This window comes from Rhopalosiphum maidis, chromosome 4 (assembly GCF_003676215.2).
Source record: "Rhopalosiphum maidis isolate BTI-1 chromosome 4, ASM367621v3, whole genome shotgun sequence".
Classification (NCBI taxonomy): Eukaryota; Metazoa; Arthropoda; class Insecta; order Hemiptera; family Aphididae; genus Rhopalosiphum; species Rhopalosiphum maidis.
In genome coordinates, this window is record NC_040880.1 from 18450298 (window position 1) to 18475373 (window position 25076).

Below are 25076 nucleotides of genomic sequence, written 5' to 3' on the forward strand. Positions count from 1 at the left end.
TCATATCGTTGTTTGAAATCTATTACTTATAAATAAACTATAATATGATAACTTTCCAAATAATACATTAAGTGATTTAAATAAATTTGAAATGCACGAAAACGATAAAAAAAATTATAACAGTTTCTTGATCTGTAAAATCCGAAAATAATAGTACATAATCTATAAACAAAATGTTATTTTGTACGTTGATGGGGTTTTAAAATCAAAAAAACAAATTAATACAATGTAAATATATAAAATAATTATCATAATAGTTAATTATTTTTTTAATCAAATTTAAAACATATCGTATTTTTTCTTTAATATCATAACGGCATAATATAATATAATATATTATAGTTTTATGGGAGTATATTTTATAAAGATAGTGATTTTACTCAAAACTATTTTAATACGTTTTATTTAACGTCGAAAAGAACACAAGAATATAATTTATACTTAACTATGATATAGCTATACACAAGTTTATCGTTATTATTAAGAGAACGGTTGGTGCAGGAAATATAATAATATAATATATAGAGACAAAAAAGTGATTTTGTCGTTCCAATATTGCATTTGCAGTGTCGGCTACATTGGACTGATAAACATGAATTAACGACATATACGTATATACAGAATGTGCATACATAATATATTATATACAAAATTTGTATGGAGGTTGTGAAACTAGAAAATTTATTGTTCTTAATATTTCGTTGTAAACGCGTTACACATAATACCGCTGAAAAGACGTTTTCTTAATTATTATTTTATTATCATAATACAGTACTTAGGTATATAAATAGTACACTTAGTTACTCCGTTCTATATAAATACTTCACGAAGCACGTCAACGACGCACATAATAGTAATTATTATTTGAGCACACCCCAAACGAACAAAACGTTAATCAAATGTTAAAGGGACAGTATAATTTTATAATGAAAAAGAAAGAACAAAAATATCGAAAAATAACTAGTTAGCGGCTATTATACGCTGGTAAAGCGAACGACAAAAAAATAAAAATGTTGGATGCAAGTTTCATAGAGGGGAGGGGGTCAGTAAAAAGTTGATTAACAATATTACAATCTTGTAAAATAATATGGTAAAACACCAATTGGTAACTATACAGATTATATAGGTACACATTGCATAATAACGGGTATAAAACGACTAAAATTATAATGAACTGTGTACGAGTGCGAAGTTTGTTTTTGTCGGTCAACCGAAGACCCTATTATTATCATGTAGGTATATTGTGTACATCGTATATTATAATATTATTATGCGGTCATTTAGCTGACGTTGCAATCATCCACTCCACCGCCGTTACCCCCACCGCCACCACCGCCGGCGGTCGTGTCCCTAATCTGTTGTTTGGCCTTCCGGCTGCACCGTCTGATCAGGCTACGGCTGCGCGGTTTCGCCCGTTCCTGTTGTTGCTGTTGCTGCTGCTGCTGTAGCTGATGCTCGTCGCGACCGTGACCGGAAGCGCAGCCCGCTGGACCGGAAGTCGTGGCGGTTCCCGCGTTGTCCGCGGCGCGTCTCGACGATTTGGTGTGGCTGACGTACGCGCTGGACCGACGTTTCAACGGGCATGCCGCCTGGTCTTCCGTGCCGTTCAGTTTCCGGGACAACACTAACAAGCACTTGAACAGATCGCGCACGTTCACGTTGTCCTTAGCTGAGCACTCGATCAACTTGACCCTGCGAAAACAATTGTGCAAAGTCGTTCGCGTCAGAGCTGTGTTTATATAATATGTATGTTATATTGATATATAAGTAGACAGTATACGCTATTTGTATTATGCGTTATGAATGGACAGGATGATGAGAGTACCGGTGAGTGTGCATGAAACGGGTGTGTATACTGTATAGTTTAAAGGAGTTTTCGTTCTGACGGCGTGATGGGATTGAGAACGTTTTAGTTTATATTATATAGTGTAATTACTATAACATACTATAGTTACCTCACCTAAACATTATTCTCTAGGGGGTTCTCTTTTTATAATAAAGGCGAACAATATTTTTATATTTTTCACCTCAATGGTTGTGTATAACTAATAGTACTGTGTGAATATAGCGTTATATTGAAATAAAAACTCAATTAGACTACACTAGCGTTCTATATTATCACGCCTTTGTATAATGAAAAATATATTCACATGGATTTTAACTGAAATATTTAAACGTGAAATAACTCTAAAGCGTTACATTTAATTTTATTGTACACATGTAGCAGTGTATATTTTTATATACACTACTATATCAGACCACTTAGAATCTATTTTGTATTAACAAAAGGGTCCCACACGTCATAAGTATTAAGTATTTTACCACGCTACTTCCATATGCACGAAAAAATTTGGAGTTTAACGTTTAAAAACCGGCTGACTATTTAAATAAATAAACTAATTTTTTAGTCATAAATCAAATATTCCGTACTGAAACCGATGATTTTAAACGACATATTTTAAAAGTTATATGATTCCACTCGTAATTTATAATTTTATCGATAAATGAAACATTATCTAATACCAAGTTAGAAATTATTTCAATTTTTAAACTATAGTTGAAGCGTTATTTTATTTAAAAGTTTAGTAGAATATTTGAATGTTGAAAAGTATATTAATACTTTTCTATTATTTCTCCAAAAATCACTCATCATAATAATCGGCAATGATAATCCATTGATAAGATTAAAATACTATAATAAGTAAAAGTAATATAATACGGTTAGACAATTTATTGAAGAAACGATACAAATTGATAATGTATTTTATATTTTTGTCAAATGATTTTGGTAAAAATAAAAATTGCTTCAAACGTCAAACATAATTAATTAGCACACATAAAAATATATTATTATAATTATTAGTTATTTGATCGTGTTTCATGAACTGAAAATATATTGCCATGATAAAAATTGATACTTATGGAAATCAATAGGACAAAAGCTAATTATTATTATATTATGATCTATTTTCGGATATATTTCTGCAGTTCACACCACCTGTCCGTGATATGCACAGTGTTTAAGTACTCTTCCTTATCGAAATCGTATACAAAACCTATTTTTACACAATATAGATTATATTATATTATTTAACTAATATAATGTTTTTACGTTTCAGCTGTATGGAGTCGACTGTATGTTTGACTGATATTATATAAAAAAGTTTTTGACACGTGCATTGTATGTGACGAAAACATCAAAATCCTTTTTTGCGTTTTTTTACGATCCTTATAATTTATGCTACCTACTAGCCTGTTTTTAGTTATTTTTTTTATTATTCAAAACACATAGCCGTTATGGGTGTTTAGGTTTAGTGAGCTTAAGTATTACGTACATTATGGTGGATATGTATTTTGTTGAATACGATTAGCTGGTGGTATATTTAATATCGTAGGAACCTATTAGTAAATAATGCCTCAATAATATTACTTATTGGTACTTGCTATTATATTTGAGTGAATGATCAAAGTTAAGTTTCAACACTGTGTAAGTTAGACATAAAACAGGTGACATTTTTAATTAATTATGGCATAATTTAAAAATTTATAACGTATTTGGTTAATTTTGATTTATGAATTTGAATAATTTATCAATTCATTAAATTATTGTAAATAATATATTCAATGAGTAACAATTAATACTAAAATTAATTACCTAATTAAATAAATGTTAAAAGTTGAAATTTAAGTTAAAATTAGTATTTATATGCTATTATATACATATATATATATATATATATATATATATATATATATATGTTAAATACTTGATAGATATCGTAGTTATAATAATGAAATGCTTACTTTGTAATATAATTTTTCAAATGGAAAAAGATAGATATAAAGAATTTAAGGATATTATAAAGGTAACATGATAAACATAAAAATAAACATTTACAAATCACAAATATGTAAAAAAATTATAGGTATCAGGAATACTGCAGAATATTTAAATATCTATAATAATACGTATATCAAAAATTCAAAACCCAACGACCTGTAAACTTGTACTACGATGTTGAGTGTCATACTAAAACTTAAAGCATTCAAGATCCTAATTTTATCACGAATTTTGTTAATATACTAGACATTGTTTTTAGAAAAGTTTATATATTTTTTAAGTATTAATTTAAAAAAAAAAAAAAATTCCAAATAAATTGTTTGTGTCTGGTTGCAGAACCAATCATGATTTTCAAAAAAAAAAAAATAGCTTTTTGTTTTTAAACTGTATGCATATTTTGATATTTTAAATATAATCTTTGATTTTAACATAGTTAAAAGTTTAATACTTAAACAGAATTTAATATAAATAAGTAGTTGTTAGTATAATATTTATAAAGCTAGTCATTGAAAAAAAAATACATGTTATAGAGTTCAAGAATTTATACTAATATATGTTTTAATTATGTATTTATACTACTTGTAATATAATCGAAGTGTAAAATATAAAAAAGTTCACAAATCAATCGAAATTACTATTTTAACTTTTGAGATATTTTAACATTTTTAGCATTAAAACTTAGGCCATAAGACAGGAAACGCATTCTGGTATCAGTATAACTGTGGTAATAATTTAAATCATCAATGGTACAACATATCAAAAACGATAAAACGTGGAAAATTTAATGGAAAACAAATAATAAAAATGATTAGTTAGTTAAAAATAATATATTATTTGTATTTTTAAATTATTAATCAAAAATATGTCATAAACGTAACGCTAAAATCATGGTATATTCAAATTAAATGATAGTCTTCATAACTTGTTGGAAAGCCAAGAAACAATTTAAAATTCTTATGAATTGAGTAATAATGTAATAGAGTTTATTATTTATATATAATAAACCCTTTAAGTATATAATACGAATATATTGTTTATTATTTATGATAATCACTGACAATTATAGTAATTTATTAATCAAGTGATAACTTTTGAAAGTTACAACAATTTGTAATTACATTTTCGATTTTGATATATGTCATCTATTTGACTTACAATGTTTAAACGAAACCATTTATTTTTAATTTCATATAGGAAGAAAAATCATAATGATTCATTGTTCAGAACTCATATTGACTTTGAAAACTTGTGACATATAACGGTAATAACGATAATATTAACATTTATGTTATTGCATACAATTTGTGTTGTAGCTATCTATTTTTATAGTTTATATCTAATACCAGTGGCAGATTCAAGCGGGGGAACGATCGGGGCAATCGCCCTCCCTCGTTCTTTTTTAAGAAAAAAATAAATAGTTTGAAGTCTCTGATTTTAGTTTTTGACGTAATTATACTTTAAGGGTAACACAATTATAGTAATATATTTCTTTATTACTATTACTATAAAATTTTTTTTTTTTTTGTTCTGTATGAGACTGTGGAATGTAACACATGTATGTACCTAAATAAATACTTTATCAAAATTAATGTGTGTCCTTTAAAAATCGCCCCCCTGTGATCTTGGTCTGGATCTGCCCCTGTCTAATACGATAGCATTCAACTCTTTAATGAAAATTATACGGTTATTGCGAAAACGAGTGTAATCCTATGTTAATAATATCGCTCCGGATAATATGATATGAAATAATACCTTATAAATAATAATATGAATAGTGAATACCACCTACTTGTCGACAAAAGATGATTCAATATCCGATCAGAATATTAGCCTTTTTTTGCACTTATCGACCATGTAATGAAATCATTTGCGTTATTAGTTTTTGATCGAATGCCCGCCAGGCGCCAAGTATTCGTTCAAGTTGAATAAGGCATCGGAGGCACTGCTAATCGCAATCAGGCGGATGTTATTATTATTTACTTTCTCATCGTGCTTTTGTACCATTATTGTTATTAATCAAAAGCGTAAAGTTGCTTCTGAAGGCATATCTCTGGTAAATCCATACTGTTTTTACCCATTAATTTTGTGTAAGTTAAATCACATTATTCCGAGGCCTTAATCGCCTCGAAACGTCATTATCGTCCTGTCGTTCGCATTCTCCACCGAATGCGTCATTGCCGCGCACGCGTTTTACCGGTAAACATTTAGTTTTAATTATGGTTTGTATTCAATTTGCCAAGCGGCTTGTATAAAATAAACGACCGGTAGTAATTTTCCTCAGTTTTTGCCTATTAAACGTTTGAAAAACTTGGGTGTTTTAGCAGTTTCAGACGAATGATGTTAATACGAGACGAAAATGGAAAGAAACAGTATTATATTTTAAACACCCACACTATAATAATGACATTAGAATAAGAAAAACATACTATTTATCATTTTGGCGTATCGACTGATTTTTTTTTTTATTTGTATACAATTTGCAAAATGCAATATAATAGGCATACGCAATATAATATAGTTTTAAGTAGGTATAATGCATTTTAAAAACGATTAAACAATTATTTAATATACTTTATATTATACAATTATAAACTAATTAAATTATGCGTATTATATCATTTATTATATTGTATTTATTTAATAATTTATAACGAACGAATATTTAAAATATAATATTAATGATAAATTGGGTATTAAAAACTTGTTTTATTTGTATCAGAAAGAAAAAAAAAATAATAAAAATATTAAAACTGTGATTGGAACAGAAATTATTTGATATGATAATCTAAATAATACACATCTTATCTGAAGCGGTTTTAGGTAGGTATGTGGTTTGTTTAAAATCTCATATTGATACACAATATAATTTGCCGATTTATATTGAATAAAAATTATATTACGTTTTCACTTACTCAATTCAAAGAATATTCTGAATATAATTCATAATTATACTGAAATACAATTACAACTGAAATAATCTTAATTAAAAACAATTCATTTAACATTTCAACTTTTATATACTCAGGACGTGGAACATATTTTTATCATTCATCAATGTATAATTCAGTAAACATGTTATCGATTACGAAATTATTTTACTTAAATAAGTTATCAAACAATATAATGTTTCGGAATTTTGGATGTAAAATCATAGACGTGGAAATATGATAGTTCCTTATCAGTATGGTAGAATGTTGCATTGCACAACGCAACGGTATCGTTTTAAATAATGGATCACCACAAAGATGAGCATAACGAGTGTGGACTGAATATTATAGATAATTTATTTACAGGGTGTTGCACTTTTGTTCTGTTTGTTCTTGTTGCAAAGTTCAATACAGTGGTTTTTAGTGTTTTCGTTTTAATATTTTATGTAGAATAAATATGCATACTTCGAGAAGATAGATAATAACTTTTAAGTTGGAAGAACGATTCTGATCTTGGAGATTCTCTTTTCGGGTTTCTATAACTATAAATTGATTGCGTTTAAGTTGGTGTTAAAAATATTAAATCCAGGATTTGAATAAAATATACACGATTAAATGACAAATAGCCTTCGGAGGAGTTCACCATCGGTCAATCATCTGTATATTTTGTATGAATGCACTAGTATATATATTTCAATCAGATTCTCTTTACGGTATTGTGATAATTAATTATTTATGAATATAATATAATATTGAAATTTTAAATAATAATCTGTACACGGGGGTGTTTGCAGACATACCGTTAAAATTCTTGTATAAACACGAAACGTTGATTAGGAAATTGTGTCACATAAAATAATACATAATCAAAAGCGCTTAAAATAATTCACGAATAAAATATTAATTTTTCTCAACGATTTGTTAATTTAAAATGTAAAACGTATGCATTATCCTGGAGTTAGAATTATTGATTGTAGCGAGTGCACGTACCTATAAGTTACAAATGTTTCTCAGCAATATTGAACATTGCGATGAAATGTATTTTTATTTTATAATTTTGAAACGGATATTTTAACTATCACGAATGTTTTACCATAGTTCTTGAAATGCTTTTTTAACGAATAAATTACCGTCCACATTTAATCATTACTACGAAAATAATGTTTTTTTTTTTAAAAAAAAATTTACAAATTGAAATTGAACTACTCTCATAAAAATTATAATATTAATAATTTATTAATGCAATTAAAATTCAATAAATTATAGAATTATTGACAAATCGTTCACATTTGACGTGTCAGAATAATGTCAATACCTGAAGTATGGAGGTGGGTTTAATATTTTACGCTACGCTAACAATATGTATATAATATTATCTATTAATTAAACTAATAATTTACTTTGTATTTGAAATATTTATTTATAATATTATTACAGTCATAATACATATTGACCATATAGTAATACGTATACTATTTTTATTTTAAGGAAACATCGTCTTAGTGAACACAGATTTTCAGTTTAATTTGACGAATTATTGTGATACTAAATATTGTAATTGACTGTGGGAACTTATGTATGCAGTGGTTATTGTTACAGAGAAAATACCAAAGTATACTATAATAATAACATCAATAAAACGATACTTATGAAAAACCCTTGTTAAAAAGCTACGAAAGTGTAACACAATGAACAAAATTCATTTATGGATCTAAAGAGACAAAAGAAAAGTCTTTAAGAACTCATTCTGTTCAAGAATAAAATCATCTATAGCGTATAATATTCTTTGATTTATAAGCATATTATAATTTCCAGTTCAAATCATTTTTTTATTTGTTACATTCAGCCATCGGTAACAATAAATATAGGTACTTTAATTTAAAAAAAATAAACTTTTATAGTTAAGCAGCTGAAATTAATTTTATGAATATAAATTACAACCAGAACTTACTGTATAATTTGAAATTAGATCAATATTCTAAAAGAAAAATATAACAATCTTGTCATAGTTTATACTCAGAGACGGACTTAAGATTTTTTCCTTATTTAAACTTTTGTTGTTTTACAACTTATTACTAATTCTTAGCATTGGTAAAACATCTAATTTAAATTAAGTTTACACAAAATAAAAATGACTCTAGTAGAATCGAATAATTATTAATCTAATATGTAACGATGTTACATATGGTAATTTTATTTATTTTTTTAGTTTCTTTAAAGAAATAAGCATAAGGCAAATATTTTATTAAACAATAATATGAAATCTATATTATTCAAGTCCCTTTACCCATGAATGGGTTTTTTTTTTTTTTTTTTTTAAATGATTGAATACAAATATTATATTTTGAATATTCTTTATAAGCCCAATGCTAAACATACTTAAAATTATTTAGAACTATATATCTAATATGTGTATATCGCATTTTTATTTACATATTTACTTTTTTCTGGAAATAAAAAATATATCTAATTTTGATATTTGGAGTTTCAATATTGTTTCTTATTATGAGCATAATTTTAAGATGAATGAATTGTAGTTATACTCAGATTATTAAATTTAAATATTGAGTGTTTGTAGATTTATATTTTATGTCTATAAAGATTATGAGCTGAAACTTATGCATTATTATTCCAAATAATATAAGAATAGAGGGTATAATAAAAACAAAGAATTAACAGCTGTAATTTTAAATAACAATATCTAATAACTTTTACACTTATAATATGTCATAGAGTTCTTCTAACCTTACTATATGTGATATATTTGGTAATTTAGATATCATAGGGATTGACAATATTATAAGTATATGTTAAATACTTTAATACTGGATAAAAGCTATTAATAGTACGTAATACATTTTGCCTATATCAATATTCATTTTTTTTTTATTTCTTGGTGTATGTTTTTCTTTATTAAATAAGTTATTATTTATTACTAGGTCGTGATTAATTTTATAGTTAGTTAGTTATATTTGTCAGCTATTTATATTGAATCCTATGTAATAAAATATTAAACTCTAGTACATAATTTTTATAGACATCTAATATAAATTTGCACAAGCTCAATATTTTAAATTTAATATTCCAAGTGTAACCACAATTTATTCAGTTTAAAATCATGGTTTTAATACGGAATACAATACAAATTGCCTTCAAAATGTGTATGAATAATTACAGTAACTCGCTCAATCACGTACAAATTTAATTCTATTATAAAAGTTTAATTTGTATGCTGAAAACATATTGATATTTAGTTTTTGTTGGAGTGATATTTTAATTATTTTCATTTAACACTAAATGCTGCGCAAGTCAAGCTGTAGTTTTCGCCTATATTTTGAAATCATTAAACAACTATAATTTATACCCGGTTGTAATATTTTCAAGTAATTATATTTTATATTTAATAATTTGTATTATTCTTAAAGAACAATTCGAAATAGACCTTATGCTGTTATGGTTGCGAACGTATCAGTGTGCTACTCGATGAAATCAATTTTAGCACTTGTAAAAAAATGACATTAACTACAAATTTGAGACATAATTTATTAATGCATTTTAAATTCGGGCTTTGAATAGACTAATTAGTTGAAAATGACATTTCACACCAACACTATATTACAACGGCGTGTGCACATGACCACAAATATAGTGTGTATATAATTTATTACTATCGTTGGAAATTGCGTTGGAGTAAAACTTCTATTATAATGTCGCAATTTAGCTTTGTAATATTAATATGTATATATACTATATATAAATAATTGGTGAAGTAACTACCTAATGACAACGTTTTTTTTTCTGTTAAAAAGTGGTGCAATTTTTTTTTTTTTTTATTAGACGATATTACCATATTATAGTACCTAAGTTAATTCCGAATTTATTAAAAAAAATACAATGAGACGAGTGTAGGTGCGCATTATATTACGATTAAATGTAGGTACATGCGTGATATATGTATATGATATGTTAAGAGAGTAAAACTCTGGAAATATTACACTTTACAATGTGTTCATTGATTTTTGTACACTTTCTGAAGTGTATAAAACTGCTGTACAAGGAAGATCCATTGTTCAAATCGCGTGTGCACTTTGAAAAACGTACATCCATTTTCTATACTTCTATAGAGTAAAAAATATTGAGAAGATGACTGTCTTACATTAAAAAAAAATATCACATTTTATGTAGATTTTAGTACTTCTGACGTCGGCTCCAGCGTTTTCGGAAATTTCTCTCTAAATGTGTATTTTTGTAAATGTTTCACATTATCATAAATATATAACGAAGATACAGAATATTAATTTGGTGTAATATGTATATTAAACAGTAATGGTATTATGGACATAATGGATCTTATTCAGAAATGAGGTCATTGATCAGCGATCTTGATCTGTATAATGAAATAATACCTATTTACCGGACTCCGTATAAACAGAGACGTCTGATATATATATAGTAAGGTAATGAATATGTTTAATATAATTTAGATCGTTACGTTTTGTTACTGCTGCGTTTTCAGTTAGTAGAATACCATAGTCTTTACAGCCTTCGCCACCGTCGACACCACCACATCACCGTGTTCTCGACAGCGGACGTCCGGACTACAAACGCTCGGGGCTGGAGATAGGAAATGAAATATACTTATTCTTCTCAGGAATTCAATGTATATAATAAATTGTATTTGGGTTGGTACGTAAAATCTCGCGTGTTTGATCGATGGACAGTTTGTTTTTTTTTCCCGTTTGGTTTTATTTGCTGAAGGGTTTGTTAGCGTTACACAAATGCGTATTTATATTTTGTACAATGACAGATAGAAGACCCAAAATGGATCTATGACAAAATATGAACACTGAAGAAAAATCATCGAGGTTAAAGGGCTGAATAATATTTGCACAAAAAGTTAAATATTATACCTACTGTTGGTAGTAAAACATAAAATTGGTCCTAGCATAATTTATTAATTTTATATATTGTGTATATCATAAGACAATAATTGTACGTTATGGATTGTAAAAATCTTGATAACATTTTAATTAGGAACCTACCTAAGGTCTTTTTAAAAATAAAATAAAGAACATTAAAAAGCAATATAATAATTTATTATTGCAAATAATATTAATAATAATATTGTTCAGCTTTATATTATCCTAAAATTATTTTGTTTAGACATATTTTTAAAATTAACCATTTAATTGTAGTTATTACGATTATTTTTATGAAAATAAAGTAGTATTAATTATAGAATATTTTTAATATTGTTTTGTTTGTAAAATATAAGTAATATTATTTTGGTATTTTTTAAAAATATATTATACATCATAATAATATAATACTATATATAATCCAATTAATATTATTATTGACTATAGATAGGGATGCAATTAGGTTAAAATTAGTACACTGGGTTGTGAGTTAGCTATATCATTTTATTTGAGCGTTTTTTTTTTTATTCAGAATTACTGATTATTATTTCGGGTGTAAGTAGTGTATTATGCTGCATCAACTTGATCAGATTATATCCAATCGAATATGTTTTTGTAATTCCTGAACTTCCAATATTTTTCACGTAACGCATTAAAATCATTTTTTTAAATTTGCTGTTATAAAGCTAACATATAAGTAATAAGTGTAATGTATATTATATATACTGTGTATTGCAATGTAATGTTATAGTCCATCGAAAACTAAGTAGTAACAAATCCTAAGTCAAATTTTAAAACAAATGATATTTTATTAAAGTACGTACACGATATTTTATTGTTTTTCAGTTAAAGGTTGTAGTTTTATATAATTTTTTATAGTTAACCATGTTGTATAATTTTATGATACGATGGTACTATTATAAAAAAGTAACTACTGAAAAAGAACTTAACAATTTTTTTTTTTATTAATACTTATTAGTTATGAGAAAAATAGTGCATAATATTATGGATCAAAACAAAAAAAAAAAAATTAAAATTCCTACGTATTAGTTTGAAAAGGTTCTATCTATTTCAAATAAAAAATTTAATTATCTGTGAAATAGATCTTTCTTAGTAGAATAACTAACAAAATAAAAATAAGTAAAACAAATGAAATTATTAAATGGTTATAATTTTTAGGCCAATAATTATATTTACTATTAGGTAGGTTATATTAAAAATTTTTTCATTCATATTCAATATTTTTTGTTTAATAACATAGTAATTATATTTAAAATTTGATAATAACTGAAATTATACATTTTAGTCTTACATACACTTCCTGTTTGCACATATGGATTAATAATACTTTTAATATTTTTCAATTGTTTATGTATAGTAACAGATTTATGTATGTAGCATTTTTAGGAAGGCAAATCGTAATTATTTCGAATGATTAAATAAAAATATTAATTTGTCTGTCCTTCTACTACAATATAATTTTATCTGACACAGTGACACTTTATCAATATGTATTGTAAACGGTATGTTTATGCTCCAAGGTAACGCTTAAAAATGTATTGCAGCTTAGTGATATTAAATTGTTATAGGGTCTTAGTAATCTCAATGTCAAAATTAAACGTTTTCCAGCACAATCAATGAATTATATACGTAATAATAGATATTATATTAAATATTCTTATAATTTTATTTAAGTTGGTTTCATTGTTCCACTACAATTATGAACATCAAAAATTATTTAAAAAAACTGATACTGATATTCAAGTTTCGATTTTTATTATAAATAATATGGAAATGACATGTGATTGAAAATATAATACAATTACTAAGAATACAAATAATAAAAGGACTTAATTGATTCATTTTATTTTCTATTATGACAAACATATAGAAAGTTCTATGTGGACAATTATTTTAGTTGCGTTCACAAAAGATTTAAGAGTATTTATTGAAATAGTATGTAAGATATTAACCATTTCATTTCGCTCCATTCTTCGTTCATGAACGAGAATAATATTCATTATAATTCTTCTTTTATGTTCTGTTTAAGACCCTGAAAACTTCTATTACTCAACATTTTTGAAATTGTGACCTTTGCTATTATTTAAATTAACAATGAATAGATAATGAATTACATAAATATTTATTTTTAATGCATTTTATAAATGCAATAAATAGATTCAAGTAAATGGGATTTTAGTCGGTTCTCTTGAACAATTAAGAGGCTATTCTGATAACGAAATTCGACCGTAAAAACATGTTTTTGTACTTCCCATTTTCCTCAACTATTATTAGCTTAGTCGTAGAAACATGATATTTACACCAAAATAAATTTGAGAAGTTTTAATAGTCAACTACGTTCCAAATTTTTGAATTTTTTTCAAACCATTTATGTTTGCATTTAAAATGTTCAATAATTCTCAAATTTTTAACTAAGACATATAAAATAGTCAAAAAAAGATATAAAAACTGGAACAGAGTTCTCTAGAAGAACTTCTCAAGCTTATTTTGGTGAAAAAATCATATTTCTACGACTAACAAGAGCTGAGGAAATGGAAGCATGTTTTCGGTAATAAAAATTAGAAATTTATAGTTGTCATATTATACTGTTTTGCTAAGGGAACAATGTTCATAATATCACTACCCCGCGTGCGACTACAGTCATACCGTTTTAAAGGTCAAAACCGGTTTTCATATTGCGGTTGGATCACTCACAGTTTATAAATAATTAAAATAATAATAAATTATAGTTAATACAAAACAATAATGTTGTTTAGAATAATATTAGTTTTACAGCTAAGACCTAACCAATAGGTAGCAACTTTTATAATATTTCGTATATTAATATTCTGCACGCCGTATTTTACACAAATATAAAAATCTCACATCACAAAAGAAAAAAGAAAAAATATTCTTAAAAAGTTTATTACAGTAATGATATTATTAGGTGATTGTTATGGATGCAATTTAAATATTAGTTAATATATTCATTTTAATATTCCTGTATGAATGGCGAGTATTTTTCACAACTTACAACAAATTACAAGCATACTATGTTGTATCTATGTTTTATACAAGGCCGCATCTGTGGGGGGGTCAAAGGGATCTGGATTTCTCAACCCCCCCCCCCCCGAAATTTTTAAAAGTAGCCACATTTTACTTGTAAATATAGTTTATTAACTATAAAATTTCAGTATCTATATTTGAAAAAATGTAAGACCTCAAATTGTTTTAAGTTACGGCCTTGGTTTTATATAATATATAGTATTATAAAAAGTTTATGATGCATACAAATATTGAAATATAACATTATATATATCTGCTAATATCACTATTGTGTATATATACACACATTAAAGTAGACAGACTAATAGTTTATATCAAATATGATATTGCATTATTGCATTATTATAGCATTATTGTATATCGAAAAGGACCGACACCGATTTGTTTGATGCCGAAGACTACACGAAAAATTTTTTTTTAGTTGTACCTACTTGGACTTTATTGAAAATCCAGGACACGTATTTTATTGCTATTATTGAAAAAAATTGACTGGAAGTATAATAATTAATATTTACGTCAGACAAGCTTATAAATCGAATTTGTGGGCAGAACGGATTTAATCACGGAAGACTGTCGGATAATTCAGTTAATGTTGTCAATGCCAAGACTTATAAGCTATAGATCACCTCATAACACGAAAATGATTAACAATTTAAATGCATAATTTAAAAATTAATCATGTGTGTTTTATCGTGATTTATTTTAAATATTTTAGATTTTGTATTTGGAATTTATGGTAATATGGCGATATTATTGTTTTTGTAATATATCAACAAATGACGACGACTACTAACAGTTGAAAAACTTTGTTTCCCCATAATATCACAGTTTAAATAATAATATTATCGTTCACAGTTCTAAATAAAGTATTTATGATTATTTTATAGACTCGCCTCATTTTCGGTAGCTCGCAGTATAACCATTCGGAAGCGTCTTCCACAGTAACGCGTCTATGGTCGGCTGGCAGGTCAAGTTTGTTGCCGGCCACTACAATTGGCAGCATTTGGTAGTCTTCACGTTGCTCGCGCACTTCCTCGAAGTTTCGTTTGACTGTTTCGAAAGACCGTTCGCAGTCGATCGAATAGACGAACAGGAACGCGTTGGCGTTGGCTATGCTTAACCGTCGCATGGCTGGAAACTGCGGATTGCCGCATGTGTCCAAGATATCCACCTTTAACGTACATAACATCACTTGTTAATGACTTAAAATATAATTTACTGTCGGCAAAGATAATCGACTATTTTTAATTTCGATGTTAGCAATTTCTGTAGTGCGTTTAAAAATAAGAAATCTGGTAGCGTAAACCACGATGAAGTCACTTTGACTGTTAATGGAGTGACGTATTTAAGGAAGGAGATGATTACCTTAATCTCTTGGATTTGATTACAAAATGTTATTTTACATAATATATTGAAGATTTATTTTTGTTTTCATTTTTTGTATGTCTGTTAAACAAACCTTTTGTATAGTAAAAATATTTTGATTTTTAACTTTGGATAAATGCTAGTTGAAAATTGGATCTAGTTGGTACTCTGAGAGGTTAAAAATAAAAAATTACCAGTATATTCAAATACAGTTTAATAAGTAATGGTTTTTCTATAAATGTTTTTGATTGTTTTTGTGCTCTTCTTTGTTATTGGGCCTGGCTTGTTTAAAATTAGATAAAATAAAAAAAAAAATTTAAAAAAATGGTTATAACATTTGTATCGCGGGCCACATGTTTGATACCACTATGGCTTTATCGGATTAAATAATTTGCAGTTTTTTTTGAAACTAGAAAAAATATTAAAAATCAGGAAATTGATGAAATTAAAATATTAAAACGTCAATATTTTCAGAAAAAAAAAACTCTACAAAATGGCTATCTTTAATTTTTTTTTAGATAATTAAATAAAAAAATACATTTTTTAACTTTTTTACTAAAACATAAAAATAAATTAAAACATGAAATATTTGTAGATCTTGTTTCTGTGAATCTTATTAAAAAACCAGCATTATGATATCTCCATTATTTCAGGAGATATCGCAATGCGTAAATCCTCGCGGGACACCCTGTATATATTATGTAGGCACTGAAGATGACTGTGTTTTTGGAGATGATAATCGTGTCCACGAACGACCAATAAATACTGTATACGAGTGAAGAAAACCCGAACGCAGACGTGATATGATTTTCAATGTAACGATACTGTTTTTGCTACGTGCAATCGGCTCTAGTCTTTATCTCCATATATGCCTACAGGTACGTGCCTATACATATCTAAGTATGCGTTTTCAATTTTTTTTTTTTTTTTGAAAAGTAAGTTAATTTCAAACTTGCACCTACTTATTCGCCATTCATTCTTACCCCCATTGTATTCTTTAATTATGCATTTATTCAAATTTTTCTGATCATATGATTTTTATCATTTATAAGTATACTTAAAAACTATATTTTAAAATACTTATATTTTTTTACGCCATTGAAGAAGCACCTTGTGTCGATAGAAACTTCTTTTTTTTTTCCAAATAAATGAATAATTAAGGGATGCTGTGAGCATACTTGAGAAATTAATCACTCTGTATATTTCTATAAACACTTTATGGTACAGAAAATGAGACCCAAGGGGTTGAAATCCGTGTCCTCTGTAAGTCCTCTGTTACGCGACTCACATTTAAGCTCTAAAAAAGGATTCCAATTTTATTTTGGTGGTTTGTAGACTACAACATATATTTTGATTCTTTTTTATCCATCTACCTGAAAAAAGGCAATTAAATATTCTTACCCAATTATTGTCAAACGCTTTTATGGTTGAATTCAAATTATTATTGTATTAAATTCCTGAATAGTGAATACGAGTAGTTATTACAAATTATATTCATTATATATATGCTATTTTTATTTTTAATTAGTTTTATTTATAAAATTAATACAATCTCAGATGCGTGCTTAGAAATATAAATATTACACATATTGTAAGATTCTCAGTTTGAAATGTGCTTTATGCCTTTATCGTTAAATCTAATAACGTCTTTGCCTATGTATCAGAGATACCAAAATAGCTCTTATCATATAATTTTATTTAACATAAAATTTATTCACAATAATAATATTTCAACTAATATTATATATCATTCATTATTATTATTATAACTTAGTGTAATTATATTTTATAGAATATAATTTAAACGTGGTTTAAATTTATTAAAGTTTTTATAAGGTCTTGGCTGAAAATTTTGTAGAACTACGTATAGCTGTTAGAATGTAAATATTTAAATATTCTTCCAGTGCAGAAATGAAGGATACACGTTTAGGATTAAAATGCTATTTTTCAACAGTTATTTGTAATAGTTTAACGTGAAAAAAAAATTAAAAATAAAATGTACAGACAATACTATATGGACAATTTTAATATGTTTAACACGAACTGTAAAACATCAACCTGCTCAACATAGACTTAAATTTTTTTTCATACTCGTAATATAATACCAAAAACATTAACTGTAGCACGTGCATAGCGTGTAGAAACAAAAAAATTTAAATTAAAATCCTTTGCAGGTACCTATGCGAAAATATTTTTATGTCGACGATTGAATATTATATATTTATGGAATACACTTTTCCAGAATTGTTTAATTGTCTGTTTCGCTTCTTACTTAGAATAATATCATTGTTACCGGTGCGCAAAAAACAAAAATACTTAATAAATATATTTTAAGTACACTAAGAGTCTTGTGATGGATAATTTTAAGAATTAAATAATAGGCATTATGTAACAGATGTTATAATAATTATATTGATTTATTATGAGATAATATGATGTACTGACATTATAGAGAATACGCACAATTATATAGAGAAATGGAATGGGAAACTTGATGTCTGTTGTATATATACATTAACAGTATAGTGGTTTACGATCGTGAGATGATTTGTAGTGTAACTATTGTTACCTACACTACGGCGGTTATTGCTATTAATTATTAAAATGTTTGATGTTACTCTATTGTTACGGCCACATCAACACATTGACCACAAACAATAGGTTAGAAGCAATGTAACCAGTAAACATAGCTGAAAAGCTGTAAGAAAAAAAATCCTGTATTGCATTTAAAATGTTGTAACTTAAAATCAACAATTAAATATCTGAATTTAAAACATATTTATTCTTATAAAAGTTTACATCGCTTTTATATATATACTATTATAGTAAGTGAAAATGTCTTTTAAGATGTATAGGTAAGATATGTTTTTTCAAACGTTATTCAGTGTATTTGGTATGTAATTATATTGAATACATATCAATATTTTGACTAATAGTTGGAAGTCATTTGTATTGAATTGTAAATAAGTCAGAGTTAATTTAAAATAATTAAAGGTATCTATATATGTACATTATATAGGTCTATTTATTAATCGAGAGTTTCTTATTTTAATTGATGCGGTTTTCCAATTATAATTTACAATATTGCTAACCAATTTGGCGATACACATATTTTGATAGTTTAATCTGATAAAAGATTATCCAATTTTCCTACTAACAACGAGGTAGAACGATAACATAATATTGATCTGACAGTGTTTTGTATAGGTACTTCCGTCGAATAGTAGGTTTGGATGTTTTAATGTTTACATGAAAATTTATAAAAAAAATAATGCAAAATATTTTGGCCTTAAGTGCACAGTTATTTACAGATAGTATACATAAGTTTTTTTTTTTTTTTAATATAAGAAAATAAATATACAGGGTTTTTTATTTAATTTTAAGAAAACGAAGGTTATTAAAAATTAAAAATATACCAATAAAAATGTTGAATAATATAATAAATATAATATTTAAGTCATTAGTACATGCTTTAAATATTTAGGTATTTTTTTACATCACAAAAAAATACGAAGAGTAAAGCTGATATTATAAAAAACATAGTATTGCATATAATTATTAATGTGCATTGTAAAAGCTTTAATATTGTAATCAGTAATTTGTTGTTAGAAGAATTAACAATTTATATTTTTTTACACGAAAACTCGACGATAAAAAAAAAGTTATTCAATATATTTAATAATATTAATTTTACAAAAATGTAAGTTTAATATTAAGAAATTATAATAGGACGTTAATGTTATAATATAATTTACAAAAGACGTTGCTTTACGATTTATTTCACCTATTTTACGTTATATTCGTAAATAACATTTTTAAATGTTTTACGTATACACATGTTAAATATAAATATTATTGAAAATAACAAATATTGATGATTATTATTATAATATTTAAAACAACATCATAAAGTATGCATTTAACTAAGAAGTTGATAATTGATATTCATTATAGTAATTACCGTCTTTTATTTAATTTTAGATTAAAATCGTTGTGTTATGATTAAAGAAATATGATTATTAAAAAAAATATAATATGTTTATGCATAAATTATCGATGAACAAAAATTTTTAAAATATGTAAACAAATTTCATGCTAGTAGTTAGATAATATGTATTAAAATAAATCGTATACAGCACTACAGCACCAATAATCATACTATAATACATATTTGATATCAGTATTGAAGACTTGAAGTACTATTTTATAGTAATTGTTGATTTAGTATCGCGAATAATTGTGCAGTAAATTTAAAAAAAAAATCACAGAATTATAGCCGATATTTGCATATACATATATATATACTACATTTTGACGATAAAAAATTTTTAAAATAATTTTTTTTTAAATTCAAACTACCATTTTCTGTTGTTATTTGTCAAGCAGATATTTTGTTTTGAAAATTCAGTGTATCTAAATTAAATTGAAATTTATTAAAACATATTTAAATGTATGTATTAAGAAGAATAATCTATGATTAGCAAATATGGAGACTATTATAATATGAGACTATAATAATTATCAATATTAATATATTCATTTATTAATTTACATTTTAAAATTGATAAAAATTTCTCTAGTATGTAGTTTATTTATAGACTAAATGTTTATTATTTATTTTTATATTCTAATTAATATTACTAATAATGATTAATTGTATATAAAAATTAATAGCTCAGAAACCATTCGTTTAAATATATCGAAATTCAAAAAAATTATCTGATTATATATATAAAATAAATAGGAAGTTTTTATTTGAAAATATAAGTTATATACTCGTTAAATAGTATAAATAATTTAAGAATTTTTAAACATAGTCTTTTATTAGCTTATTAAAAAATTCCAAAAATCGGAATTTGAACGGATTATTTAATTGGTAAAAGTGTATTTACAGAGTATCTCACTGCGGTCATAATACAAATTTTTTTGAATACCCTCCTACTGACTAATTTTATACTTTAAAACTTATTTAACTATTTGAATATATAATGGAATTTAATAAATCAACTTTTAAAATATTTACATAAATTAGCATTATAAAATAAATATTGGCTATCTCGGATTTTGAAGTATTTCACCGTAGGTAGCAAAAAATCATTTTAAATTGACTATATTTTAATTTATAAGTAAACCAACAAGTGTTTAAAACTATGACAAACTGCCCAAATTGGGCGTTTTAATACGGTTTCTATTACCCGTAGATTTTGAAAATAGTACGTCAATTAGAAAAAAAGCGTATATCCAAGTGACGGGGTGAATACCATTGAGACATCATTACTCAGTATATATATTTTTTATTGTAATATAATAGCCACTGCGCGTAAAATGGTCGTTGAAATAGTGCGGTTAAGTCCAGTATATAATACGGCTGGTCGGCGCTGGACCCCGCAAATGCTATTCAATCGAATCATTAACCCTTCTGCACAGTTCCGTCCTTCGTCTACATTCTGTGTATATGTTCACTTTTACAAAGGGGCCTTTGTGTGACACATAACGTGGAAGTTGTGGCCGTCGGGCTTAAGCTCCCTTCTCTTCAATCCTCCTTCTCTTATTACTACTACTACTACTACTACTACTACTACTACTACTACTACTACTACTACTACTACTACTACTACTACTACTACTACTTTTTATCCAGAATCATCGACCCTGGGGTGGACTGACTATATTTTGCTTTCCTGACGGTTCTCCATCGTTTATTAACGTATAAAAATAATTTTCAATTTACAGTTACATAATAACGAATTAACATTACAATATACAAACAATAAGTTATGTACAATCGTTTACTATAATTTTTACAAATCTTCCATGTCCACTCGGTTCCTATGCTTCTGCTGATCCTCCTTTAATTTCGCACTCAGTGTCAGATAAACGATTCGCTCCATCGCTTCCCGTTTTTCTCGGATTTTGAGTATGATAGTTACTATAGAACTATAGACACTTCGGCGTAACGTCTTTGCCCACAGTACTACTACAACTAATACTATTCGTACTACTACGTCTTATAACAATAAACGCATGTCGTCCTATGCATGTGAGTGGTGAGTGGATTAAAAAGGGTGTGTTACACGCAGCGATGACGGAGCTATGTCGGGAGGAGAAGGGGAGACAAGTGACGAAAACGTTGGCGGTAGCCTTCGGTAGCTGTGGAACGAGAGAAGTGACGTCGACCGGTGGCGGTTGATTTTAGTCGCACGTCTTTGAAATAAGACTACGTTTATTTGATGTCCCCGATCGTTGCAGCGCTACGTATAATATAACCTACAACGACCACGGGGATTTGAAAACAATACTATATAATATAGTACGTCGACGTAACAATAATAATAATAATAATAATAACCGTCAAACAAGGGTCCCGCTGTAAGGCGTCTGTCAGCAGCATACTTACTCAACGACGATATTATAATACTTGCACTCGCGAAAGACGGCGTAATTCGACCGCCTCGAATTTCCATTCGGTAACAACGATATTAGTTTCATTTCGAACAAACGGATCTTTTGTTGATCATATTATTTGTACCTGCGCGTTGTTATTATTAATTATACAAAGTATATGGATTACAGTACACGGTGACTGACGGGAGATAATCATAATAGCGTTTAGTATTTGACCGGATTCGTATATATTATATTTCTATAATTATTAACATTATTATTAATAATAACCTGTTATATTGTAACGTACATCACTTAATTTGCTACATTAATTTTACGTACTGATATGTTTACATTTGAATAATATTGAGTATTCGTTTTGTACAACTCGGTTTGAAAAAATAATATTTAATATTAAAAGATATTAAATATGTAAAAACGCCAGTGCATATAAAATAAAATGTATTAGAATTTTTTTAATATTATGTTTAACAATAACACTACACCACCACACGATATAATATTATTCAAACTTTAATGACGTATAAGCATATTAATAATATTCGGGACGTATTTAAAATTAAATTATCTTTGTTTTCATATTCGTTCACATGGTGAAGTTTTAACCTCACAATAAGAGCTGCAACCCATATTATTACTTTTTAACGAATTCAATTAATTTATAAAGTGGTATTTTAATATTCTTTAAGAATATTACTCAAGGTGACGTTTTATAAAATAATTATAGATGAAAGGTATTCTAATGAAGTTTATATTGATTTCCATAGTAATAAGAATAACCAATAAGACATTGACATTAGAGTAACATTAAATTAATGTGTATAATATCCACGGTTAGTAAATTAATTATACTGAAATACATATTAATATAAACAATAATATTATGTGCAGTAGTAACGCAAAGGTGCGGCTTTATTATAATTGGATTATTAGTATTAGTATTTCACTCTTCGTATTTAATGAATAAATCTATTTTAGAGAAAATATGTACACGTTTTATAGTTATGCACTTATTCTGCATTTATTTATACTAAATCCATATAATAATGTTGCTATAATATATCAAATGTTTTATCTATATATCTATTACAGTATTATTAGTACCTATACTTACGAGTACATGTCTACTAATTATTGATTAAATTAATTTTTATTCCTTGTTGTCAATTGATAAACTTTTTGTCCGACTAATTAAGGTATTAATTTGTTAGTGTACAAAATATGATAATTAAATGCTCATATTTTATGGTTAAGATCTAAACAATATGTTGCACACTTGTTTTATGTTAATAAACAAATTTCATTGTATTATTTATGATTTCATCATAAAATGTTCAATGTTATCCTTAAACTAAAGACATGTATTTAATAATGTATCATTACATAATATCAATAAATTATATGATTCATAAAATAATTTAATGATAATTTATATTTATCAATTATATATCTTTATAATATTTCCAAGTGTTTTAAAATCCAAAGTTGTAGTAACAATAATATATAAAACATTTGTTCTTTAATAACCCTAAAATTGTAACTTACTTTGAGCTGTTGGGCTGTGCCGACGTTGAATTCTTTGCTGTAAAGGTCCTCTACCGTCGTCTTATACTTGGAGCAAAACGAGTTGTACAAAAACCGTTTACAAATTGCACTCTTTCCAACGCCAGCGTCACCAAGCACCACCAATCTAGTTCTCTCCGGGTCAGCCATGATATACAGTATTGATCCGTAAGTTGGACTACTGTTTCATTGTCTACTGGACATTATGCACTAAACTAAAAAAAAAAAAATAACCATCTAATAAAAAATAGGATTTAACTACTAATACACGTTACAATAATATTATGCTAATCAGAATTTTATTTTATTTTTTTTAAGATTTGTGTACGAGTATATAATTATGTGTTCCTGTCATAATCACTGACTAAAAGCTAATAAAATAAACATTCGTTTTTTTTATAAATAATATTTATATTTAGAGTATTTTAAATAATTTCAAAAGGCCAAATTTTAATTCTATTAATTTTAAATTCTGAGCGGAGCTATGAATGTATTGATTTTGTAAAGATGTATATTTTTTTGTGTCTATATACATGATTTTATGGTAGTTTTGGATAGTAAAATGGACATTTTTGTATTTTAGAGTGATAAAAACTAAAAATTCCCAGTACTATTTTTGTAATCTGAAAAAAAAAAAACAAACAAGAAATTAAGGAAAACGGGAATTTTTACGCAAATCTAATATTTTTACTAAATTAATTGTTCTGTAACCATGGTTATCCTATGACTTTCGTTTATTATTAACTGTAAGAAATGAAATTTTAAAAATATCTAGTTTTTTTTTAAGATATTACCATGAATTTATTTACACTGTTTTATGGTAAGGTGGTAATTGACTCAAGAGTTAATAACAATAATATCATAATATAGTAAAAATATATATATTTATATATATTATGTATTATATATTTTAGTTACATAAAAAAAAAACAAAATATCATGAATATACTTAATGATATAGGCTGACAGACATTTCCGCTCAGAATAGTT

General features: G+C 26.5%; 1 protein-coding gene across 1 annotated transcript in view; it reads right to left on the reverse strand.

The window, feature by feature from the left end:
- Positions 1-364: 364 nt before the first annotated feature.
- Positions 365-25076, reverse strand: part of LOC113557188 (ras-related protein Rap-1b) — a 156233-nt gene continuing 131521 nt past the window's right edge. Inside the window, exons 3-5 of the mRNA XM_026962558.1 lie at positions 24069-24301; positions 15647-15924; positions 365-1692 (exon numbers count right to left, since the gene is read on the reverse strand). Of these exons, the coding sequence (XP_026818359.1) occupies positions 1281-1692; positions 15647-15924; positions 24069-24236 (858 nt within the window). The 5' untranslated portion in view covers positions 24237-24301 and the 3' untranslated portion in view covers positions 365-1280. The remainder of the gene's footprint in view (positions 1693-15646; positions 15925-24068; positions 24302-25076) is intronic.